The sequence below is a fragment of the Callionymus lyra genome, chromosome 5 (genome assembly GCF_982586985.1).
Source record: "Callionymus lyra chromosome 5, fCalLyr1.hap1.1, whole genome shotgun sequence".
Classification (NCBI taxonomy): Eukaryota; Metazoa; Chordata; class Actinopteri; order Syngnathiformes; family Callionymidae; genus Callionymus; species Callionymus lyra.
The window spans coordinates 24210498-24237204 of NC_141822.1; the positions used below are offsets into that span (position 1 = coordinate 24210498).

Sequence of the window (26707 nt, forward strand, 5' to 3'; positions counted from 1 at the left end):
GCTGAACTGACATGTTTGACCCGCCTTATGATCAACGTTTATCATCATTAAATATATAGTGTTGAATGGGTAAATTTAAGCGTGAGAACTGTCAAGTGTGGTGTGAGAATGGGTCAAGACTGTCACACTGAAAGCGTGAGACTTGGCAGCCATGTCCAGAGGATTGCAACTGGTTGTTGATGAATCTCCGACATCTCCTAGAGCGCAGTAGGTTTTAAACCAAGAGAGTCCCCTGTCACTTGAAATCCTCTTCAGATGCCCTTCACTAATGTTCAAAGCATGCTTGCGAATAAGCACAGATCGAATGTCTTTATATTAAAGGCCAACTTCAAAATATGGGGTGTTGTCTCCCAGTCTTCATTGTTTTGGTCTCGGGCCAGGACGTACTTCCTGCGTCATTGCAAGATCACGTTATATATATTTTTTTATTCCATGTCTCCTTAGGAGCTCCGTAGTTGATGCATTATATTTAGGAGAAAATGCTGATTTTTTTTGTTATTATTATTATAAGAAAAAGGTTAAAATAAACAAATTGAAGAGACACAACCACATCAACATAACGCCCAGCTTGTGTTAGAAAATAAAATAAATAACAAATTCAACCTTTAAACCAGGGGACCTCAAAGTAAATCATGCAGTGGGTCAAAATATTAAAACAGTCTCAGCTGCGCATTTATTTACCAAAGTCTTGATCATAATATTAAGTTTTCATTCTTGGAGTCTTGATCTTTCTGAATGATCTCTGCGATTGAAAATACATCCACTTAGAACTTGAGAAAACCATCCGTCAGGCAACATAGAAGAGTCAGAGGGCCAGATTTGGCCCCTGGGCCATGAATTTGTCACAGCTTGCTTCCGGCCATCTGCTCTGAAATACAATATATTCTGTAAACCGATCCTTTAAAACAGATGCTCAATAAAGACCTGATTTGTGAAGCACAGTCGTTGGATGGGAGGCAATAAAAAAAGGAATTATTGTTTTGGTTTGTCCATGTATTATTCAAAGTTCAATGAGAATAATCCAGTCATAATGTTTCTCTTGTAGAAAAGTGTTGAGAGTTAGTTAGAAAATCAGCAGCTTTCTTTAAAGCAGATAACAAAGAGTGACTGTTTTTCTTTTACGCTGTAAACTCAAGGGAATTCACTCGGAGATATAATGTTACAAATGTGTGAAGATTGAATTCAATAGTGGGAAAAAAAAAAGGATTTCTCAGCCAGTTATGACAGAATCAACATTTCTGACAAGTGGTTTTAACACTCTTTCCATTCATCGCACGATAGTGCTTTTTGGCTCCTCGAACATATGCTCAAATTACAAGAAAACAGAATATAAGAGACTCAGTGGAAACTGAGAAGCAGGGCAGAAAATAGCGAGAGACCGTCTCTTAGATTTTGCCTGTAGTGATGTGGTTCATTACACACAGCAATCTGTTTTTATCACTGAGACCAGATGAGGAGTCCACACTGTGACCTCAGAAAACATGTCATGCTGCTCCGGGCTACAGCCATGTACCAATTACAGGGTTATTTTTAAGATTTCTCTTTAACCATGAAGCCCCTGAAAACTGTCACGGTGTCAAATATCAGCGTGTGTGGTTGGACTGCCAGAGGCTGGCACCCATGACCTATTCTCTTTAATGCCTGGCTCAGGAATGTATCCTGTTTTTTTATGTGTGTGTGTGTGTGTTTTTCATTTAAGAAAGTGGTGTCAAAGAGCGTTACACTTGAAGAAGGTAAACCATGGAGCCTAAACTGGGTCAACTGGTCCTTTCAGTCGCATCATTAGAGTTATGGTTTTGCTTCACTTCCAACACACTTAGATTTTCCTTCCCATGGAGCCAAAATGAGATGGAAAGTCAGTGGTGAGGCCTTCCTGCGCGCACTCGTACAATGACGTGTCCTTTTGAAAGCTCTTGGCCAGAATCAATAAAAGAACCAGGGGAAAAAAGAAAAACTGCAAAAGATTTGTTACTGAAGTGAATGCAACTGCTGACTCAAGCAGAGAAAGAAAAGCTTCCCGAAATGTTCCATCTTGAGTTTTTAAAATGAGTTTCTTATTGTACGAAGGAGATGTCAAAGAGTCTTAGTGTCAGAGAAGCTCAAACAGCAGAAGAGATTCAGATGAACGTGCGTACTCACTGGGTTTGGACGCGTGGGCTTCTCAAACATCCTCTTCAGGCTATCGAGAGGAATGTCGAACCTCTCGATGGTCTTGGCAGCCTGCAGATCCTCCCTCAGAACCGACCCTCCTGATGGCTCGACCCGGGGCCCGGAGTGACAACGGGAAACGCAGTCCGAGGTCGCTGACACGGCGCTCGCCACCTCCTCTCCATTTCCTGATTGAATTTCCATTGTTGCAGAGAAACCGTATCTCCCCCAACCCTTCCTTCTTTTTTTTTCGCTTCAGGACGGTGTTCAGATGAGGAAGTTCTATTGTGCTAAGGTGAGCCCGGGGAGGGGTGAGGAAGCCGGGCCAAGAAAGGGTAGAGACCCGGGAGAGGGCGAGATGGAGATGCAGCGGTAGGTCTTTGTCTTGGAGGCTCTCCGGGCTGTGCAGGAGCGGCAGCTGGCTGGAGGAGAGAGGAGGAGAAAAGATTTAAGCTCAGAGAAAAACTTTTTCCCTCTAGTCTGCCCTGTAATTATGCAAACACACAGAGACCCACACACACACACGTACGCACACATCTGTTAAAAACAGTGTGCGCAGAGCAAAGCAAACCAAGATTTGAGATCGGACTAAAGGGTAAAAGATCATCTCAAACTCATTCAATAACATGGATGGACTTTTGCAATCAAAATATCCATTTCATACATGATTATATATTTCACAGAAACATGACATGAGTTTCAAAAAAACCCAACATAATTCATACCTGTCTGCAGATTAAATAGATAATTAGCTCTAATATGTGATCGTGAAATGGAGAAGACTCCGCCGACCCCGCTATTAACTTTGACAACATTATTACACACATCCTTTCTAATTTGCATTTCACATTTTAGATGCTCCAGGGGAAAGCGAGTCGAAGGGAAGGAGGAAATTACATATAAGCTCAAACACTTCACTGACATTTTAAGCATAATTTGGTCTGATTTATTTTTAGTTTTTTGTTCAAATATTGCCGTTGCTAAACAGAACCGTGCAGAACAGAAATGGTCAATACAAATCAATAATTAAAGAGAAAATCTAACTGTTTACATATTGATTGTTTGCCAGGTCAAACTCTAGAGCAGCCACAGCTCATGTTTTTTTTATATTACACAAACTCTAACATCTTAAAGAACACTTATTTCAAATGTAACTGCTCAGGACCACCCAATTTAAGTCATTTACACTTTTATTTCCCTTTACACTCATGAGTTGTGTGTTTTTGTTGCGTTCTTCTTTGATTGATGTGGTCGAGGTCCAAAGAAGAGCCTCAGTCATGGATAAAATATTGGACCAAACTTGTTTTCTTCAGACAATGGTGATGCAATCATGTGACTCACAGACGGAAAAGAAAACATGGAATGCCTAAAAGCACCTTATTTGTCAGTACAAAGTTAAAGCAATTGATTTTATCAACTTAAGAGATTTCGTTCAAGATCATGAACACATGGAAAGTTTCTACATAAGAAGCTCTTAAAGTCAAATCTTATTCCTTTATCTTAATTGTTATATTCTCCAAACAATTCACCTTTAGTTGTACCAGCCACAGGGATTCTGGGTTCATTCACCTATACATCTATATGATCACCAATAAAATAGAAATCTATGTAAATTTGAACCATAAAATCAATGTAGTCGTTCTTCTTCTATTCGTTCTATGTTAGTCTTTGTATCCTTTGTCTTTGTTGTTTTTCTTTGACCTATGTTCTTTGTCTTTATCTTTAGACTTAGATTGTGTCATCATCATCATCATCATCATCTTCATCGTGTTCTTCCTCCTTATGTTCTTCTTCTTATTTTATTTTTTATGTATTATTTTTTATTGTTTATGAAAAATTGCTGGCTATTGGAAAAAAACAATTTCCCGAAGGAGACCTCCTGAGGGATCAATAAAGTTTTACCTTACCTTACCTTACCTTACCTTCTAAACGGCGGTCACCAATAGGGCTGTGTATTGGCAAGAATCTGGCGATCATTACGCATCACGACATGTGTGACAATACAATAAATTGCGATATATTGCGATACTGTAGGAACAAGGATATAGTATTTAAAAAAAAAACAACACTTTTTTCTGGCTTTTACAACAAAGAAATGAGCTAATACTTTCTTACACCCCTAGTTACCAACATAGTGCCCATGGGAACCATATGGTGTCCTCAGGGACCATGTGAAAGTGCTTGTAGGTGCTTCTCAAAATATTAACAAAAAAATGTAAACTTATATAAACAATAAAGTGCATCAACAGTCTAAAACAACCTGGAGCAACATGCAATATGCAGTATCTGTCAGTGTTTAATTATTTAACTTTAATCTTTGTTTTACAATGAGTCAAGAAATCAGCTTTAAAAGCTGCTGGTGTATCCTTTTAAAGTACATATTTTAACTGTCTTTCGTTTTTGATTGTTAAAGCGCTTTGTGACCATGGTCTAGAAAGGTGCTTTACAAATAACTATTTCTTACTTAGTTTCTTTTTCAGTCATTGCTGGCATTTTGCCAGTTTTGTTGTTACTTTGGCGCCAACTAGTGGCCAAAGGTTTAATTGTATCACATAAATGAATAAAAGCTGTAAACATTTGAGTGTTTATTGTAAAACAAAACAACGAATGATTGACTTTTATACACACAGTATTGAAATATAAACCATCAAATAACTGAATTAAAATAAAATGTTTTAAAGTTTCAAAAAAATATATCAATACAGTGCTATTGAATATTGATACAGTACGATACAGTATTGGGAATAAAAAAGAATATTTTGATATACCTGTATATCGTTATATTTTCTTACACCCCAACAACCAACATAGTGCCCATGGGAAGCATAAGGTGTCCTCAGGGACCATGAGAGTAGCCCTCTGACTTTTTTTATTAATACATTCTAGGATTAGTAACCGTCTAATAATGTATAATTTCATGTTTCCTCTCTTATCAAATCATTATTTATTATTGAAAAGATAAGCCAATAACAAGTTTTTATTTGTTTATTTATCATTGTTGATATATTGAAAGCCACCCTTGTTGTTCAAACACTCCTTCGGAAACTCTCTCGGTATCAAAATGGTTGGAGATCCCTGCTCTAAAACATAGTTATGAACCTCAAATAAGCAACTTCTTATTGTTCTTTTAAAAAACACTTATCTTTGTGCACTTGCTTAGATTATTTATCAATACTAGTTTTGAAAGTTGAAATGAAACACATTAATATAAAATCAGTAACCTCTTTCTTCTCCCAGATGATGTCTGAATTGCTCTGTCTTTCTGGCAAATAAATCAGGGAAAAGGCAGCAAAGCTCCTGTGGCGAGCCCTCCAGCTATTCCACAGGATGTGTTGTTCATTTTTCATCAGCCGTAATCAAGCTTCCTTTAGTACTTCCTGACTTCCGCAACAGCTCAAGACATCCTGGAGCACACTTTTCCTGTATTTCTGTTTTTCTTAAGTCGGCTTCAGTGTGAAAATCCTCACAGGACCGCTTCCCTGATGAACTGCCGGGTTCATCTGAGCGATTGGCTGTTTTGTTTGAGTTGGCGGTGTGATGGAGAGCGGCTGACAGAGGGATATAAAAGGACTGACAGCTTAGACACAGGTCGACAGAACAATGACATGAGAAGAATGAGACAGTCTGAGACAACGGCGCGAGACATCAAGGCGAAGGGGAGAGAAAGGAGCCGGGAGGCAATCCGGATAATCCAATCTTAATGAATGAAGCGCCATGATGTATGTATCTGATCGTACTTCTGAGGACACGCTATCACCACCAGAGCCTGATTCATTATTCAGATGGCCCCGAGGTGTGTGTGTCACTTTCAGCTGGATCCTGTGTCCGTCCGCGGCGCTCGGCTTTCAACAAACACACTTACCCACGTCAAACTATTCTGCGATTCTCTGCAGCACTTCATTCCGGCGACTACAAAGGCAGTTAAAGGGAGCGAGCAGGAGGTATACTCGCACAGTAGCAGCCAGACTAGTCGGTCTCCCACCGAGCGCCACAACTATTGAAACACAAACCACGTAGTGCTCCGGTGATACTTGTGAAACTGCTTTAACATGCTTCTGCGTGAGTCAACAATACATTATGGATGCAGACTATATACACGTGTCCTTTGCCAGGATAGCAATAAACCAGAATGAGTAAACATAGATGTCAAAGGAGAATATAAAAAATACAGTTGAAATTAAAAATACATGGAGAGAGAGAGGGAAGAAAGAATGGGGTAAGTTCAGGGGGTCTTCTGCCTCCCTTGTTAGTAATTAAGTAAGTAATAATAATAATAATAATAATAATAATCTCTATTTATATAGCGCCTTAAAGTAATAGTTATTTGTAAAGTGCTTTTCTCGACCAAAAAAATACACAGTAAAAATACATACACATTTAAAAACTCTTAAAGGCCAAGACAACATAGAGACAATCACAGCAGCCCACGGAAATTAGGAAAAAGCCTGCACGAATAAAATGGTCTTAAGATGATTCTTGAAGGAGTCAAGCGTTTCTGGTCAGTTTTCTGCAGTGTTGTACCAGAAACATCAAATACAACACCCAGGTTTCTCAGGCTCAGTTTGACAGAGTGACTTAAGTCAACCAAGTACTGACTCAACCCTGGAACCTTATCATCAGGCGCAATAACAAGAGTTTGAGTTTTGTCCACATTAAGGTGCAAAGTGTTTTCACTCAGCACATTGTTGGATTTCTAGCAAACAATTGACTAAGCTGTTCAGCCTCTGGGGCTCAGTTGGATCAAATGAGCAGTAGAGCTGGATGTCATCAGCAAAAATGTGGTAAGAAACATCAAGAAATCTCTGAATGATTTTACCCAGGGGAATCAAGTACAGCAAAAAAAAAAATAAAGGACCCAAAACAGAACCTTGAGGGACTCCACACAACAGATCCGCCGATTCAGACCTCATTTGACTGGCACTGAAACTGCGCCCAGAAAGGTATGATGAGAACCACCTGATCTGGTGATCAACTGTGTCAAAGGCTGAGGACAGATCCAAGAGAACCAGAACAGTGAATTGACCCGAGTCAGCCGACATCATGATGTCACTGGACACTTTCAGTAAAGCTGTCTCCATAGAGTGATGTTTGTGGAAGCCAGACTGAAACTTCTCATGGATGTTACTCTGATCCAGGAACAATGACAGCTGCTCAGACACCACCTTCTCTAAGATCCTGGACGAGCTTAGTAATAGGCCTGAAATTACTGAGGTTAGTCGGGTCCAAGCCTGTTTTTTTAATAATGGCTCCACAATTGCATGCTTAAATGCATTGGGGAAAAAAACCTGAAGAAAGGGAGAGGTTTACCAAGCTTTCCTCACCCTCCTTGTTTCCCTTCCCACAATGAAACCAAAATCTTGCATGTTGTCTATAAATATAAACGATGCTGTTTGTCTGTTAACGTGAAACTGGTAAGTGGAGAATATGAAGGTAGACCAACACTCCTCTCGTCATTGACTGAAAGAAAAAGGTTAAGTAAATATAAATATATAATATAAAGTCAAGGCTGAAAGCAGGTCCAAATATTATATTACAGTAATGCTGCTTATGCATTCAAAAGGTCATTGCGACACTCGGCTCAAAATATTTCTGAAATCACTTCAATTCTCAAGGCTCTTCGGCCCTTTTAGGGAAAGTCTTTACGAATAAACGAGTCACCAACCGAAAAATAATTTGGGGTGAGTCACTTAAGAAGAATGTGCTGCCGAGTCCATTTTTGTGAACAAGTTACCCACTTTAAATAAATACTGCAGCGGTTTGTTCTAGGAAATGAAGCCGGGAGTCAGTTTAGAGCACAATAAAATAGGTTTTCTGATTCGCCCCGGGAGATTTATTCTGCAAATAATTTTAACTGCTTTTTGTGTTTCACAAATGTTCCTTTGATGAACCGTGTTCACGCTCAAGTCCTTGCTGCGAAATACACTGCTCGAATCTGGGAAGCAGAGCAAAGGAGAAGTTAATGAAAATCAAAGATTTATTTTTATCCCACTTTGTGCTTTAATAAGAACAGATTTGTGCTTCCTCAGGATCCTTATTGTCTGTCATTAGCAATTAATGAACGACTCTTCATTAAAAGCAGAGAAAGATTCCACATCATTCGATGGGAAGTCAGTATTAATGAGAAACACACCCTGAAGGCAAATCTATTTTCCTCACTCTGATTTGATAAACAAGCCATAACATTATGACCACCTGCCTGGTGTTTTTTTATGAGCTGAACCGACACTCTTTTGGGGGTGTTGTAACTGCGCATTGGTCAGTACCTGTATAGTGGTATTCAAACCAAATGCTGTATAAGAAAGCTTGTTACGTGAATCGCACCTGAGTGGGCTTTGTTTTTTTAGGTACTTACTGCTGGGTCGAAAGTTAGGGGATAGTCGGAATGGCGGATCAGAGAGGCCGTTTATCAAATGTCTTACGAATGAAAGAACCTTGTGCAGTTTCACTCAAGTTTTCTCATTCCTGATGATTTTTTCTCATCTCGCACTTAGAGGAGAAGGAGTACATTAATGGCTCTTTTTTTTCCAGTTTTCTCGATATATCAGTGATTAAATAATAGAAGAAGAAAGGTTCAGCTAACTGACGTGATGATAATGATGATCACTTCCAGACGACGTGTAGTGTCTTCTGTGTCCAACAGGGAGAAACCAAGGGAAGGAAGAGATAGATTGAAATCTCCACTCTTCACATGGAAGATCGTACTGTAGAATATTTGCCGTCCTTGGTTGACATGGCAAAACTTCGAGAGTTCGGAACTTTATAATTGAGTGTTTGATAGTTTACCTGAATCTCCTGAAACACCTCCACTTAATGTTTGGACATGAAAGTTGGAATAATAGTTTGTGTCATGTAGAAAAAGTATATAAAGGGTTTACGTTCAAAGGAAGTAAAGTGCTGGTAATAGCCTGTACAGTCCAAATTCAAAAAAACGCTTTGTGCTTAAAAAAAGGTTCAAGCTGGTTGTCATGGAAACAACACAGACACAATTCCTCACAGTGTGTTTCTATTCACAGACACATACAAATGTCCACTGTTAATAGGAAAAAGTTTTTATGGAAATTGCTACAGTTACCAGTCGTTTCAAACAACAGAAGGTCATGACCTCCTCTTCACTCTGACAACTTCTAAAAAGCTACTGCAGACTTCAAACACACCACTTTAGAAGCAGATGAAGAAAGATGAAGAGAATAAAAACAATAAACGAAGTGTCATAATAATGTGAATGTAAACTAATAATACCTAAATTATGACTGAAAAGTTACTACAAAGGTTTACATGCGGCCCATTAGCAACCAGAGAACGTAGCAAAAAGATTATTTTAGAGGCCAATGCTTATTCCTAAAACCATAAAACTGCTCCTAACTATTCCTAAACAATTCCTTTATAGCTCCTCTGCCATTATTTCACCACAATCTTTTTTGCCATCACGTCATGTGATTTCTTCTGTATTCATTTGAAACTAAATTTCACGTTCCTACACAACAATTTGCAAATAACAGAATCTGGAAGTTGTGAAAGTTTTTTTGCAACACCAAGGGAGGTGTGAAACTCTTGCACAGACTAGAGCACTTCCTCCTACAGACACGCCGATACTTCCGGCTCACTTTCTCGGCTTACGAGGAGAGAAAAAAAAGCTGCAGGTAAAGGTCAGGTGGCAGCTACACTGCTCCAATTACAGAGGTTCTACCTCCTGCCTGGTGTTCATTAGAGCACAGCAGGTCATCTGATAGCCCAGCTGATGGGCTGGTCCCGGAGAGCAGTATGGAGTGAGTGGAAAGAAGAAAAAAAAAATCACAGGGTGTTTGAAGAAGTGATAGACCTCCATGAGGTGTATTTGAGCAGTCTAGTTCCCTTCACAGTGAAGTCTCTCAATGGTCAAATCACTGAGGGCAAGTATAACACCAGCTTATTGTCAACTAAGAGTTGAATTTGGTGTAAATGCAAATATAATATTGTATAAAATATATATTGGAAATTGTAATCATTTATGTAATGTGAGAGTTCAATTTTTTTTTAATAAATACATTTACAAATAGATGTGCCTTTAATTTATTTTCAGAAATGCATGTTTTATACAGTGAGAGTATTGACCGCACCTATTTTTTGGGCAAAAATAATAACTCTATAAACATCAAAACGCTGTCCATATCTTTGCACTGTCTGCCCTCTGCTGTTCAATCTCTGAACTGTAAAACTGAGACATTTGAGGCTGACAGCGCATGCTTGTGACGTCGCTCTTCAGGACAATCAATTACACAAAAATACATTAAATAACTTTAGTTTAGTAATAACACCGTGTAACGCTTTACTAAATAACTTTTAAATCGTGTCGATCACAGATCAAATGATGATCCAAGTTTGACGATCCCGACATTAAACTCATTTTTCAATAAATCCTGCACGACGCAGTATCTGTCAATACTAATGTGATTATTGAGTGTTTCTTGTATTAAAATCGTGTTTAAAACTGTATACATAAAACCTTCTATGCACGTGCACCTTTGTTGAATCAAATTCAGACTAGTTTATTGCGTTTGTTGTAATATATGATGATACCGAGTGTGTGTTTATTATTTACATTTATTTTCAAAACCTAATTAGTTTTAAAGCAGGGAAGACTCTAAGAATACTTTTAATTTGACTTGTTTATTATAATTTTTTATTAATTGTTATAATTTTTTAGTTATGGACTTTTTGTGATCACTTAATAATCTTGACACTTGCCGGGTTCTTTGTTCCACATTGTCACTCTTAGTAGTGTGTTTCACCAACTTGTCAACTTCACCAACCGACTACATATTTTTCAGGTTAAAGGGAAACAAAGGTTACAATTTAACTTTTTTTCTTTTGTTCTCAAAATGCTCATAAACAACAAACTATTTATTTGAATAAATACCAACTTTGTTTTTCTATATGTCATTATTGTGGTGATACCTTTATTAGTATGTTGTATTAAAGGATCATGTGTGTGTGTGTGATGACTAGTACATTTATAAATTGGTAGTTATACTTCTAGTTCCTCAGTGGAGGTATCAGGGAATGATGACTTGGCTGCAGAGGAGGATCTGTGAACACTGAAATTAAAAGTAGAGTGAGAGAATAAATAGTTACAGTAACGTTATGTGTTACGAATCTATATAGGATATAAATGTAAGCATTATTAGGTTGAAAAGGTGATGAAGGCTCATGATACGTTGTCTTCATTTTGAAAGGCCACTAGGATAGCACACACTGATTAACTACACTAGTCTTAACTCTTCCATTTTTCTCATCAAGTAGTGAAGATGTTCTCATTTCAAATTGTTATTTAGTGAACAGCAGGTAACAGCAGCTCTGCAGATGTTAGCACAGGATAAACAGATGTGGGTAACATTTAGGCATCATGCAGGTAAACATTATACTTAGAGGGAGTGATGCCACTTTATTTTTCAAAGCTGAAATGCAATAATGTCTCAATTGAATTTAGATAAGAACCATTCTGGTAACAACACTCAGTCCTTACTGGAATGACTGGGGTGTGTCCCAGTGGAAGAGAAAGTGTGTGCAGCGACTGCTGACTTTTGTGTTTGTACAATCAGTCCGATGTTTGTTCTACAGTATGATGAGCTATCATAGGTCAAAGTATTCTTTTTCTTTTTCAATATTTACATTTAAAATTCAACCATTTGTAGGTATAATGTGTCATTCTTTAAGCTTATATATCTAATTGTATTCATTTATATATTTATCCAAAAATGTAAATGTCTTGCTTTTATTTTGAATTGCTCGGTTTTAACCAATGAGCAACACGAGGATAACATTATATGTGGACAGAAATACACCCCATGCAGTGGCATACCATGGTATCACACCAGTCCATTTACTTCATTTAAAACACAACTTAATTTTGCTATTATTATCCCGAGAGCAGAACATTTCTCTTTTACTATCCTGCCTCGCAATTCATTCTATCGAATAGATCCGGGCTCTGTCACATCAAGCAGCTACTGGTATGTTATTTTCTGTGTTCTTTTTGATTCGGGTCCCTTTCTGATCATCATACAACTCCTGTGGCTCAATCTGTCCATCAGTCGCACTTCATGACAGATGGTTGTGTAGCCTGTGGTATGTAAATGAAGCTGCATTTATCAATCACACTGTCATATCTGTTGTAAGTTTTATTGATTCTGTAGTTAAGTATTAATTGCAAACCAAGGTAGAAATACGTTTCTAATAAAAACCTAGATGAATTAATACATTTCACAAGACATTAGCAATATAATATTTGTAAAAAGAAATACATAATAGCGAGTGGTGAGGCGTCGACTTAGCACCCTCTACTGGTCAGCAGCAGCTGATAGCAAGTAGACGCCTTTATCCAAAGCGACTTGCCATTTGCACCTTGGCCACTAGATGTCGACAAATATCCGATGTAATAAAAAAGGACATTTTATTATTACTTTTTGATTGATTGATTGAAGGAAAGAACCGGAAGTTAGCAAGACTTTTCGAGAGTAACAGTTTGAGTGATTGCTAAAAGAGGAAATTGAATTGTTTTACATTAAAACGTCTGAAAATAATCTAAATATCAATATAGATGCATTTTGTCTACCTGCAATTTTTGCCTTAGCCACTAGATGTCGACAAATATACAGATACCGGCACAGAAAGCATTGTTTGTTTGTAGTTGCGTCTTGTTCTAAAGACTCAGGGGGCCACATGAGCTGACCTCAACTGTGTCAACGTGAAAAAGAGTTTTAACTCTTCATAAAGTGTTCAGCTTGAAAGTGATATTCGAGAACAACTGTGAGCCTGATTATCTTGATCATGAACCTCCGTACTAACGTTGTCTTCCACGACCAAGAAATAACTAAAATTACAGACTTGACAACAGTAGAAAAAGCAAACCCTCTTCCAGTTGCCCGTCACGTTTCCAACGAACGGCGCTGCCACATCCCAGCCCCCTCCTCCACACTCGCCCCTCTAGCTGCTTCCAACTCCTCAACCTCCCCCCCCACTCCCCTCCATCATCCCCACCTTCCTCCTCTCGTGGGCCGTTGCCATGGAAGCTGATTGGAAGGATCTCTCGCTCCAGCATACTGCCACTGCATCCTTGCCAGCAGAAAACAAAACCGAGACCGATTTTTCCACTCTGCATCTAGACGTCTACTTTGGCGACGGCTTTATAATCTATTTTACGGGAGTCAATACAGTTAATAACACAAGATAATGATAAGGAAAGTGACACAAAGGGGTGTTGAATAATAGGCTTTTTAAAAAAAAGGGAATATCAGACATTTATAATACAATTCTAATTATTGGTAATGGATGTAAACAATCACTTCCTCATCTGAAGTGTCTCATTGATAGAGACAAACTATTATGGTAATAGAATACTGACAAAAGCTGATGTTCTTCCCTCCTAACAATAAAATGACTGCATGTCCATTCATGACATCACTATAGCAACTGTCTTTGTATCTGAAGAACTTGTATCTGAAGGGACAAAACTCCCTTCCAAAACATCCGAGGCGAGTAAAATATTCATTGGAATCCCTATTATATTATAAGTTATACGTTTATCCGTGTGACTGCCAAGTATCTTTTCAATTATTCAACAATTAACATCATTTTAACATATATATACTTTTTCCTGTTTCTTCATTGATCAAGCTTTACAGTGATACCAACATTTTAAAGGAGTAAACATTATGCAAGTTGAGACATAATGAAAGTCACACATCAAATATTGATCCTTATTGACCTTGTATTAAGCAGGTTGACCAGAATTTGTGCATTTTCACTTGGTTTAATAATCTATAACTTCCTCAACAGTAAACACAGGAAAATGTTACTAATGTTACTGTAACCGCCTTTACAAGACCTGGTAATACTAAATCAATTCAACTTTGAACTTGTATCATACCTACTTGTCGTTCCTCTTTGTCCTCCTGTGTTCGCGTCAAACACATGTTTCTTGTTGGTCGTGTTTACTTTCTCTCTGGAGCTTCTCTGAACGATGATGATCAGTAAGAAAACATATCGATTACATTGATTCTGATCACTTTTAGCAATATGTACTTGCGTGCTAACAGCTGCTAGCGCCAGTTTAACTAATGCTAACTAAACCAAACGGTTTACGAGGTGTCAAAACTGTAAAAAACGTCAAGTAATATATTAAATGTTATGGTATTACCTGAGCGAATTCTCTAGAAGACGACATTTTCTTGTTACTTTTTGATTGATTGAATGACCGAACCGGAAGTTAGCGACACCTTACAAGAGTAAAAGCTTTAGTGATTGCTAAAACAGGAAGTCAAATAAAAATGTACACTTAAACGTCTTAACATGATCAAAATAACAATATAAATACATGCAATATTATTTTTGACAGTGAATGCTATTTTCAATTTTATTTAGAAGATATATTCTCTACTATTTTTCATTGAAATTTAAATAAACGATTTTCTTTAGCCCAATTTAAATATATATTTTAAATATACACGTAGCTTGTCTTTGGAACAGGAATTTATCATTATATTGTAGCATATTATTTACATTAATTTTATTGTCCCTGTTAAACCTCATTTAATAGTTGCATTAAGATACTTTTTTAGTAACTGTTTTTTTAGTTTTAGTTTTAGTTTTTTAGTTAAAATGACAGAGCCCGGATCTATCCGACGTAAATCTAAATAAATTGCGAGGCAGGATTGTAAAAGAGAAATGTTCTGCTCTCAAGATAATAATAGCAAAATTAATTTCTGTTTTCAATGATGTAAATGGACTTGTATGATACCATGGTATGCCATTGCATGGGATGTATTTCTGTCAACATATAATGTTATCCTCGTGTCGCTCATTGGTTAAAACCGAGCAATTCAAAATAAAAGCAACGAAGACATTTCCATGCAAGTATCTAAACCTTTATAGTTTTGATTTATTGAGTGAAAATCAATGTTTCTGTTTATATTGTTTTCCCCTTTTTCATCTATGTAATGTCTTTTTTTATTCTCTCTGGTTCTGTTTTATTGTTTGAGAGAAGATACTGATCCAAAACCATTTAAATCCCAGTGTAACTTTATTCATCTTGAAAAAACTTGAGTTGCTCATTGAAATGGGGTTGAGGGGTTTTTATTTGGTTAAATGAGGGTCTCCACATTGCTGTATGTACCCCCCCTCGCCCTGCACTCACCATCACCCCCCTCCCCTCGCCGTGATCTCTTGCCTCACCTCAGTCAAGCTCCAGTGCTCCAGTCGGCAGCAGCTCCCAGCTAACAAGTCTTTGTGAGGAGAGGGAGCGAGAGGCGAGGAGGAGGGGGCGAGAGCCAGAGAGGCAGAGCGAGGCAGACGAGAGAGCGAGCTGCCAGCATGAGCACAGGTTGAATGCAGCAGAGAGAAGGGGATTCATCAGATAGTGACAGAAGCAGAGGTGCTGCACAATAGTGCCAGAGGCTGCCGGGGTAAGGCTGGAGCAGCATCATGGCAGCGCTCACCGCATCATCACCACCACCACCACACATGGGCACGGTAGGCTGCTGAACACTGATGCAGAGGAAGAGAGAGAGACGAGGACTTCCTGGATCAAACAAGCTCTAAAAGAACAGGTCAGTGATGACGGGAATGAGGGGGGAATAACATCCTTCTCACAGGATGATGAGCGTCAGACGGGTTTCAGTCAGTAAGAATTCCCTTGTTGTGATGAATGTAGATGGGAGTGGGAGACACGTGAGCGGGCTTGAATATGCATGTGTGTAGGTGTGTGTGTGTGTGTGTGTGTGTGTGTGTAGGTTTCATTGAATGGCACCGGCTAGAGGAGCTTGGCTGAAATATTTTGGGGATGCATCAGTGGGGGGGGGTGGGGGTCGGAGAGGGGAGGGTCGGGGGACCATCCTGCCCAGGACCGAGACAACTGAATCACCATCTGTGTCATCGTCACATACAGACATGTCACTTCTTTAATGTCTACCGAGCTGCCTTTGTAGTGTCATACAATCGCGACGTGGAGGACTTATAATAAAACAAGGAGGCTTAATCCTTAAGCACTCGTCTTGGATCCTCATCAAACTCTTATTGAATCACCAGAAAGATGTTTCAGAGCAATATTTTCTTGTCACAGAACCCGAAACACACAGACAAAGCCTGTTGGCCCAGTATCCGTCTTTGCTGCATGTGATGTAATGCTAAACCAGTCCAGTCACAACCAGAACCCTCTTTTTTAACTGACTCTAGTGTATGTGTACATGCAAACACAGTACCCCATTTTTGGACCAATAAACTGCAAAATATTACAAATGCATTAAAAGGCGTTTAACAGGATTCAACCATAGTTAAGTCCATTTATTTTTTACTTGTTTTTAATGTCTAAACTAGAGCAGTTGTAATTAATCCTTTTCTGTTGATTATATATCAAATATCCAAACGTCATCTTTGTCAACGGAAGCATCCGCCGGCGATACACAATAGAAAATGAATCACTGAATTAACTCGTCTAGGTAGATAACTACTATATTATAACACGTTCACGTCTAGGATGACTCACCAGCATCAACCTGTTGACTGGTACCAACTTCCTTTCCTTCTGGTAGGTGAGGGAAAGTGGGAGGAGCCACACGATGAGCGGAATCCTCAAGCGAAAGCTGGAAGAGGGCCCCTCTCCGTACCTGTCCCTGCAGGGGTCCGAGGATGAGGAGGTGTCCTGCAGCGACAGCGGAAACAGCAGCGACAGCCTGAACCACCAAGTGCCCTCTGGACTGCTGGACTGTAAGCTCAGAGCTCCTCACGGTCAGACAGGGACATCGATTTGAACCAAAAGTAGCTCCAAATTCAAGAGTTAACAAACAAAGTAGAAGGCGCTTTGTGACCATGGTCTGGAAAAGCGCTATACAAATAAAAATGATTTACTAACTTACTCATTTGAAAGATAGACATTTGTCATGAACACTTTTTGCCAGATCAATTTTCTTTAAGCAGAAATATGCATGCATTTTGGCTCCCCCTTGTTTCAGAGCAGCGCAACTGCATTGTCGTGGAACCTATGTTGCATCGTAGACACGTAGCAATATGTGCATTTGTTAAAAAGAAAGTTGCGTCAGTTTCTCTTTTTATTATATAGCATATTTATTTTTATTTTCCTGGTAACTTCCAAAAGTCTCTCATTACGTCTATGACCCACTGCTATAGTTCTGTGGTCACATGACACTCACAGACTCTATGGGCGGGTCATTCATTCAAAGTTACATCATTGCTAAAATAAAACGTAGCATATCTCCCAAGTCATGACTGTTTTAAATAAAATCAATGATTACAGAAAACATTAAATAACAATTATAATAGTGCTTTCATTTACCAGGACTGAAGCTACTGTCTTTAGCAGTAGCGAATTCAATTTAGCGTAAATTAATAATTCAATGTAACATGTAAAATGTTACACTTTAGCAATATTCTTGATACAAACAATATATACAATTCAATGTGGATAATTGAACCAATCAGCTTTAAATGACCAGCATACTGGTCAACAAATGTATACAAATGTAATCTAATGGCATGAGTAAAGTCAAACAATGTTTAAGTATGTATTAACAATATATACATGTGTAAAAGGGGTTTATACATTTAAATGGTTAATTATTATCTTTTTTAATTAAGTTAATTGTATTTCAGGTATATCAAACAACGCAAATAAGCAACAATACACATCATTTTTGACACATCCAAAAAGAAAAAAATATATGTGAGCAAGTATTGTGTCAGAAACTTGATGTAGAACGACACCAAGAGAATACTTGGGCAGAACACAGAGGCAAAAGGTAATACAATAATCCTTTAAAGATTAATCATTATTCTTACTCTTTTTCATTTATCTTTGTTATTTTCATAACCATAAAAACAAAGCAGCACATTTGATCAATAAACATTGTTGAGAAATTTTGATTTCCAGTTCCTGTTTAGCAATTATATTTTGTTAGCTTCTTTGGTTTTGTTCAGTTTTCATACCGATCAATGAGAGAAATTTTTAGATTAAATGAGAAAGAAATCGACTTTACAGAACTAACAAAACAGAGAATTTACGACACAACAGAAGTACACTTTTACAACACTTGGGGGAGCCAGAAACAATATTTTAACACCTACAGATTGTGCCTTTAATGCGACGCATGATTTCACTCATAGTCCACTTGTTTAATGGGAAAGAAGCTCATAACAGCAAAGACAATCTTTCCACACAGAACTAAAATTACTGTTGCATCCATTCACCTTGAGTGAGTGAGTTTTTTGATGGTACAAATATTTATTTTCAGACTAATATGACAGATATGTTTCTCTCTTCTTCCTCCTGTGCTTGGCTAGCATCTTCTCTGCAGCAGCAGGCGAAGCGAATGAGAGGCCGAAATGTGCACTTCGAGAGCGTGACGGTGTATTACTTCAACCGGCGTCAGGGTTTCACCAGTGTGCCCACGCAGGGCGGCAGCACGCTAGGAATGTCGCCGCGTCACAGCGGCGTGAAGCACTTTACCCTCCGAGAGTTCGCCATGGAGCAGAAGAGGAGCCACCGAGACATGCTGAGGGACCATCTGAAGGAAGAGAAGCTCAATGCCATCAAACTGAGAGTCAGTCGGAGAAAGAAAACACAATTATTTTTGATAATTTTGACACTTTTCGCATTGTTCTCCAGCTGACGAAAAACGGCACCGTCTCTTCGGCGGAGGCCGACACTCTGACGCTGGACGACATTTCCGAGGACGACCTGGACGTGGACAACACGGAGGTGGACGACTACTTCTTCCTCCAGCCCCTGACCACCAGGAGGCGCCGGGCTCTACTGCGATCGTCCGGGGTCAGGCGCATCGACGTGGACGAGAAACACGAGCTGCGGAGTCTGCGCATGTCCAGGGAGGAGTGTGGGTGCCGCTGCCGGGGGATCTGTGACCCCGAGACCTGTGCCTGCAGCCTGGCCGGCATTAAGTGCCAGGTAAATGGAACTGTGGTGAGGCTCATCTATAATATTAAAAAAAAAAGCCCTTTTCAACTCCAAACACCAAAATAGTTGCTTTACAATTGGACCCAAGCAAGTTATCGTTAGCATTATTAGCTTGTTAGCATTACAAGTTTACATTTTTGTGACACACACATCAAAGTTCACACAAGAACAAAATAATTCTGAAAGGAAAGAAACATAACAAAGACTTGAATATGAATATTTCATATTATGTTGTATTATCTGTAAACTTACATTTACAAATTACCGTGTGGATCCAGGAGACATTTGAAGAATTTGTTATTCTTTTGAACTGTATATTTATTCCTATAACTGTCGATCGTTCACAATTGTTTTAGGGTTGCTAAATCTCTAGACTCCTTCTTAGACAACCGATTACCCAGGAATGTACATCAAATGATAGTTACCATCAGATTTTTTTTTATATATTTAATTTTCTTGTGGTTTTATTCTACATGCGTTCATTTCATCACATTTGTATACTTTGTACCATAATATGATGTCATCAAGGGGTCTTCTGACATTAAATATTTATCGACCATCTCTTATGTTGTTTACAGAAGTTTTATAACCGTAGTGAAACGAGCAACAACGTGGCTTCAAAAAATAATTTTAAATATTGAAATATGTGATGCTAGAGTTAATATCAGCAGTTCTGTTAATTTACGGGTCAAAAGAATTGATTTCAATTAATTGATTTCAAAAATAAAAAACATTTAAAAACCTCAATACAAATAAAAAATACTGTTAAATAAAATAAACAATGATCAAATAAATAATTAAATACTGAATGTACTCCGCACATAAGTTTGCTCCAGAAATATAAGATTAATTTAACATGTATGGACAGAGAACAAATAAAATACAAATCTTTTTAATCACATTGACAATCATTTTAAATTTTATACCAAGTCCTCAAAATAGTTACTAGTGATGGTCTTATGAAGCTTCATAAAGCAGAGTCATTATTTTCAGAGTCCACTAGATGGCGGTCTCTGCAATATTTTACTTTGTTTTGAACAACTGTTCTAATTAATCATCAAATCAGTTTTAAACTGATGGCGCCACCTACTGACCTCTAAACAACATGACACTGCTTCATGAAGCTTCATCATGATTCAAGAGTGATATCCTGGATCAAATTTATTTTTTGGATTCAACTTTTGTTCTATATTGACATCTTAGAGTGAAGCTAAGACGAATCTGAGCTTGTTGTTCCTCAGTTCAATTGAGAGTTGACTAATAAATCTTGGAGTAATCTGCTTCTAAACACATGTCTTAAGCTTTTTCTGCTGCAACAATAGTCGAGTGAATTAAAATCAGATGATCTTACTTGATGCCAAATAAGCTTAAAAAAGGATTGCATCGTTGATGCCATTCCTAACATAACTTGTCTTCAAGGTTATTTAATTTCCTAGCTGGTCTACAGTAAGGTAGTGACAGAATCATTGAGTCTGGCTCTGAATTAACCAGGGATGAACTGTAGCTTCAACACATTAACTACTCATTGGTAGCGATGATAGTTTCCTTGTGTTGACAAAAATACAATGTATTTCCTGGCATAAACGTTCACGTATAGGACCTGTCATTCAAGGTTAACTGCAAGCATCACGATCAGACAGACGAGCCTCTTCTTTCGTCTGAGCTCCGGTGTTCTCTGTGCAGGTGGACCGCATGTCCTTCCCGTGCGGCTGCACCCAGGACGGCTGCAGCAACACCACGGGGCGGCTGGAGTTCAACCCGGTCCGAGTCCGCACCCACTTCCTACACACCATCATGAAGCTGGAGCTGGAGAGGAGCCGCGAGGAGCAGCAGCACCAGCCGGAGCCTCAGCTCGTAACCAACGGCAACGGTTACCATGGCGACCCCTCCCTTGTCCAGCAGCAGCAGCAGCAGCCGCCGCCACCGAGCCTGCAGTTTCCACTGATGAGCAACTCGGCACACATTCCCATCATGCACCTGCAGAACGCCAGCGACTCTGAGATACACCTGGACGAGGAGGAAGAGGAGGAGGAGGAGGAGGAGGAGGAAGAGGAGGAAGAGGAGGAAGATGAGGACGAAGACGACGAGGATGACGAGGCCTACGAGGAGGATGAGGACGGCAGCAGTGTGTGCAGTGGCCTTTCAGACTGTAGCACTCATAGTTTAGAAACTATTGAGGACGGGGATGAGGATGACGAGGAAGACTGGGAATGTGCAGCCGACGCCACAAACCCGCCCTATCCTCTGCCGTCCGTGATGGGCTTCTCCTTTTCAAACGCTCCGTCCTCAGTGCAGCAATTCCCGACAAGTGCACCGTTTAGCAGCGAGAATGTGGCCACCGTTCACCCAGACACACACACCGACCCTCAATGCCAGCCACAGACTGATCCCTGCTCACGTGTAGACACCGGCAAGAGCAGCAGCGCCCCTGCTGTTGACTCTGGTGAACTGCAGCCCGAGATAAGTCCGGAGCACCAGGCACAAGCCACAGTGACGAAGCAGGAAAACTTAGAGGCCTGAAGTGAAGCCCCTGCACCAGAAACATGTGGCTAAGCAAACGTGGATAAGTGCACTTCCAAAGAAAGACTGAGAGGAATTGAGCGGACTCGTTTTTAGCATCTTTAAAAAAAAAAAGAGAAAAAAAAGGGTTTTCTGCTGGAAAGGTGTAACTTTCCAGCAAACTCCGGCATGTTTTTTTCTGCATCCATGACGAATCCAACATGAATCTGAGATGCTGGTATTATTTCCATTGTGCTGCTGCTAACTGTCGTGAACGCCTGAGTGTCTAGCATGTATCCAAAATCTCCAATGATGTCAACTGCTAAAACATGAGTAGGACAAAGACAACACTTTAAAAAAAAAAAAAATCAAAGTATTATTGGTTTCTGTACGGTTGGATTATTGATTTCTGTGGTGCACCTTAAGCCATAAAGTTGAAACCTTTTTTTTAATAATTCAAAACAGTTTGTGTCAAATTCATTTGTGTTTTTGTTTTAAAATTTGCTTGAAGAAAAGTTGTTAAGCAGGTTTTTGATCGGTTGAACTTCAGGATTGTATGTGATGGTGTTGAGGTGAAAAAAAACCAAGAAAAAAAATGCTGATACGGTGAGTTGTCAGAAAGCCACAAAGACTTTTGAACCTTCACTAAAGGGCCTGGTAAGGTCCTCTGAACTGACTGCCAACTTTACTGTCAGTGGAATAAGACAAACATAAATAAAAAACCGTCAGTATTTAATAATAAAAGAGTTATTTTGACATTATGATAATAAAACATCCTCTTTTATCTGGTGTTCAACTGCTTCAGTGTTGTTCATGGGAAAGCCATGTTTACATTCCTAGAACTGCCAGTTCTTAGTGTTGTGTTCCTGCCAAACCGGGGATACAAACATGACTCATCGTTCTCAATTGTCATTTTTAAGATTTGTGATTAAAAGCCATTTTATCACCTGTTATCAAGTGTTTTGATTTCTCACATTCTGATGATGATCATGAATTAAACTGCAATAATGTAAAGATGACACATTATTCTTACTCTGTTCATTGATCTTTGTTATTTTTAAAAAACATTAAAACAAATCATTCGAACTATAAAACTTTGATAAGGATTAAACTGTAACATCTGACGTCTCCAGAGAGTATTTCAAATGGCCATGATTGGCATTGCGTTTCACGTGTTTGTCCAGCAGATGGCGGTAGATACAAATCAACCAACTCAAAAGCTTTGAACGCTTCCCTTGACGGATCCTTCTTTTTTTAATAGAGCCTCATTATTTCATTGATATATAAAGCGCATAATTGGACGCTGATGCCTTCAAGCACAAAATTAAACACACGTTTGTAAATATAAGAGTCAAATCGACGAATAAATATCTCAATTTCAGCACAAAATGTGCGTCTATTGATCCGCAACATGCAGATAATGATTAGAAAAGGATTTAACACGTGACTATTGTGTTGTGGGTGTTGTGAACAGATGTTCATTTAACACACGCACTCCAGCGAGAAAGCTTTACTTCTCATTAGCAGCTCAAGGTCTCATCACTTGACCTCTGCCCTCTCGCGTAGGTGGAGGTGTGGGTCCTCTGTGGCCCGGAGATGCTCGAGGAGAAAAGGGGGACGGACCACATGATGACGATGACGTCCGTTTCCCAGCAAGGTATTGTGGGAAAGCAAGCTGAGAGATGCTGCTGATCAATCACATGCCTGAAGGCTGTGATGTTCAGTTGCCAGGCAACAGAAGCAGCGAAGCTGGAGCAGCGAGAGATCAGGAGGGAGTTGCCTTGGTGGGGGGGGACGTCTCCTTCCCATCTTCTCCCCTCTCACCTCTCGCTTCTCCGGCAGCGCTTGTGACACCAGTTCTCCATCATCATGCTCCAAACATGACAATATTCTCACACAAATTAAAAATCAAACGCTGGTCAGAGACTCAGCGGATGAGACGTTAGTCTGGGTTAGAGGTGTCGAGCTCCGATGGAGGCCCCGGAGCTTCCTGCTGAGGCCTTTGAAATACATTTCCTGCTTTCATTAGCTGATGAAGTCGTCATGGAAACAAAAGTTCATCCAGCGTGGTCACTGTCATCCAATTATTTTAGCGTAAGGTTTTCAAAATCAGTTGAGAAAAGTGCGATTATGTGCTTAAGACGTGGTGCCACATCCTGGGTAAACGTGGTCATCACAGCATTTCTTTTAAAATATATATCTTTTATTCTCTTGTTATTTAAAATGAGCAACACTTTAAAAACACCACAAGCGCAATGATAGAGAAGAGATTATACTGGTCGGCTTATGTCTCCAGGTGATGGGTTAAATGTCTTTTATTTTGTATAACAGCGTGAAACACCGTCAGCAAGGAAAATAAAATAAAAAATCTGCCATGACACACACACACATCCACGTTAAAAATGCTATTTATACTTTATAGCAATTGAAAACTTTCTCACTCGGACGTTTACATTCTGGCTCCCGAACAAACAAACGAACACACAAACACGGAATGTCTCGCTCACTGACATGTACGACTGGTGGTTTGTAGCAGGGGGACAAAAGTGCTCTTACTTCAGTGATGCATACTGTGGGCCACATATGTACAAACCCAGAAACACGCCACGTTAAAACCACCAGCTTCCCGCAAAAACACAAATGTATTCAAACATTATTCTTTTTCATAGATGAAAGTGGTCCCGGCTCTGTGTTTTCTTTGAAATGAAACACTTTTTAATGATCATGTCGTGCCATCCACTAGGGTGTCGGGGGGATGGTGGTGGGGGGGTGGGGGTGGAACACATAAGCACAAAACACTGCTATTGTTTGTACAAGCAAGTGAATGTGACGTGTCGACAAGGAAAAAAAGGTTATTATTAAAAACCTTTGTAAAAACTTCAGCAGCAACAGTATAAACTGAATCAACAAAAGTCAGTATCTGACTGGAGCTAAAACCACAAAATGCAAGATCGTTACTGAGCCATCTTTTGAAATAAGAAGGGGAACCATCACATTATTCGGGGGGGATTTTTAACTGACAGACTTTGGCTGTTTTATCACTGAGGCGAAGCTTGTCAGGACCAGCTCAGCCTTGACTGTACTTGGAGTTAACAGTAGTTGTACCTCAGTGAAGTTATGCTTTAGGATCCTAGAAAAAACGGTTACCATAGCGAGTGGCTGCACAGTGAGCTGAGGTACCGCTGTGAGTGGTCCTTCCTCAATAGGCTACTCTTGTTCTTGTGTAAGATATTTCTGTCATCCACCACCAACATACCCACTGGAACCTTACTAATGGCCCTACCTCAATAAACTGATCCATTGTCCTGCCCTGCACCTACTTATACCTCCATGGATTTCTGCTCTACCATAACTCTACTTCTGTACCTAAGTGTAATAACTGCTGCTGAGCCCTACTATACCTCAGTAAATGGACGCCTTGCCCGCTGTTATTTCCAGCATTCCCTCCCCCTTAAGCGTGGTCATAACAGTTGAGGCGGAGGATGGTCTCACAAAAAAAAAAAAAAACATCCCACGAATCAGTAAAAAAAACATTCATTCTCAATGAAAAAAAAAAAGATAACGAAGCAGATTACTTGTGAGGTGATACAGCGACTGATCAATTCAAGACACTGGATTTATAGTAGTAGCAGCGGCACTAGCTACAGACGACTCAACAGTACACTCAAGTGTCAGATAGTAACAACAGCCAATAGGTATTCACAAGCGATTTTTGCAAGGATGCCTTTCTGTGTTCTACAGCTCCTCTGGCAGTGAGGGCCGGATGTTTTTCGCTTCCAAACCGTTCACCTCGACTATAACAATCACGGCGAGTATTGTATGTTCGTCAGAAGCTGTGAACAAGCTTCGTGTCCATAAGTCCTTTCTCAGTTCATTATAGTCCCTCATTTCTTTCTGTCTTTCGAGTCTTTTCCTTTGTTTTCCTTCTCCTGATTCTCCTTCTCATATTTGTCCTTGTCTGATTTTGTCACGCTGTTGTACGAGGGCGGCGAGGCGGTGGACGGGGTGATGTCCGTTTTGTCCGAGGTGGATATCTCGTTGAACTTGCTGATGACCATGACGTCCTTGTCCGGGTCGCGCAGGCCCTCCTTCAGTTGCTCTTTGTAAAGTGCCGACGCCTTCTTCAGAGCCAGGCGGATCATGTACCGCCGCATTGCCCTCTGGATGATGGTGGCCGACATGTCCTCCTGCCTGCGGCGCAGCGTGGTGGTGATGGGCTCGTAGGACACCTTGGAAGGATTGGAGGCCATGAAGCGGTCCTCCATCTGCCCACGCAGCACGTCCATCTCCCCGCTCTCGCCCAACACCCTCTTGGTGAAGGCGAAGAGGATGTCGAGGCAGTGGATCCGCTCGCCGCTGACCATGGGGAGATCCATGGAGATGAGGGCGATCATGTTGGGCTTGGGTATGCGCAGCGGCGGGTCCAGGGCGTCGGCGAAGTCCGAGAGCTTGCAGTACTCCACGAACTGGGTGGCGTCGGGATCGAAGCGCTCCCACACTTCGTAGAACATCTCGAAGTCGTCCTCGCTCAGCGGCTCGGCGCTCTCCTCGGTCGCCACGCTGAAGTTCTCCAGGATGACGGCGATGTACATGTTGACCACGATGAGGAAGCAGATGATGATATAGCTCACGAAGAAGAAGATACCCACAGAAGGGTTGCCACAGTTGCCCTTGTAGTTGTTGCCCGGGTGCTCCAGTTGACTGTCGCAGTCCGGCTCGTACTTGTTCAGAATGGGCGCCAGCAGCCCGTCCCACCCGCCCGAAGTCGTGATCTGGAACAAGCAGATCATGCTGTTCCCAAAAGTCTCGAAATTGAACATGTCGTCTATCCCCGACTCCCGCTTGACGTAGGCGAAATTGGACATGCCGAAAATGGCGTAGATGAACATGACCAAGAAGAGAAGTAGACCAATGTTGAAAAGGGCAGGAAGTGACATCATCAGGGCAAATAGAAGCGTCCGAATTCCTTTTGCGCCTTTGATAAGGCGGAGGATGCGGCCGATTCGGGCCAAACGGATCACTCGGAACAGCGTCGGAGACACAAAGTATTTCTCGATAACTTTAGACAAAAACATACCTAAAAAAAAAAAAAGAAGAAAA

General features: G+C 40.1%; 3 protein-coding genes and 1 long non-coding RNA gene across 6 annotated transcripts in view; 1 reads left to right on the forward strand and 3 right to left on the reverse strand.

The window, feature by feature from the left end:
• The window catches only part of xirp2a (xin actin binding repeat containing 2a), a 53626-nt gene extending 50978 nt beyond the window's left edge, over positions 1 to 2648 (reverse strand). Inside the window, exon 1 of the mRNA XM_087791542.1 lies at positions 2140 to 2648. Coding sequence (XP_087647668.1) covers positions 2140 to 2352 — 213 coding nt within the window. The 5' untranslated portion in view covers positions 2353 to 2648. The remainder of the gene's footprint in view (positions 1 to 2139) is intronic.
• Positions 1 to 26707, reverse strand: part of LOC148079854 (uncharacterized) — a 195851-nt gene that overhangs the window by 52551 nt on the left and 116593 nt on the right. The window lies entirely within an intron of this gene.
• LOC148079856 (cysteine/serine-rich nuclear protein 3-like) lies at positions 15434 to 22176 on the forward strand. Of its 2 annotated transcripts, none has more exons than XM_087791549.1 (5): positions 15434 to 15731; positions 16713 to 16887; positions 18478 to 18737; positions 18803 to 19114; positions 20792 to 22176. In XM_087791549.1, the coding sequence occupies exons 2-5, from the start codon at positions 16740 to 16742 to the stop codon at positions 21626 to 21628; spliced, it is 1557 nt and encodes a 518-aa protein (XP_087647675.1). In that variant the 5' UTR covers positions 15434 to 15731; positions 16713 to 16739; the 3' UTR covers positions 21629 to 22176. The 2 variants fall into 2 exon arrangements, with proteins under 2 accessions (XP_087647675.1, XP_087647676.1); XM_087791550.1 differs by having other exon boundaries at positions 15435 to 15731; positions 18803 to 19099.
• The window catches only part of LOC148079857 (sodium channel protein type 2 subunit alpha-like), a 31168-nt gene continuing 28364 nt past the window's right edge, over positions 23904 to 26707 (reverse strand). For both annotated transcript variants that reach the window (XM_087791539.1, XM_087791540.1), the window contains exon 27: positions 23904 to 26684. In XM_087791539.1, the coding sequence (XP_087647665.1) occupies positions 25492 to 26684 (1193 nt within the window). In that variant the 3' untranslated portion in view covers positions 23904 to 25491. The remainder of the gene's footprint in view (positions 26685 to 26707) is intronic.

Coding starts and splice junctions, on each gene's coding strand:
- LOC148079856 (XM_087791549.1), top strand. CDS start 16,740: ATGAGCGGAATCCTCAAGCGAAAGCTGGAAGAGGGCCCCTCTCCGTAC. Junction 16,888..18,477: donor GCCCTCTGGACTGCTGGACT/GTAAGCTCAGAG, acceptor GTGCTTGGCTAG/CATCTTCTCTGCAGCAGCAG. Junction 18,738..18,802: donor TCAATGCCATCAAACTGAGA/GTCAGTCGGAGA, acceptor ATTGTTCTCCAG/CTGACGAAAAACGGCACCGT.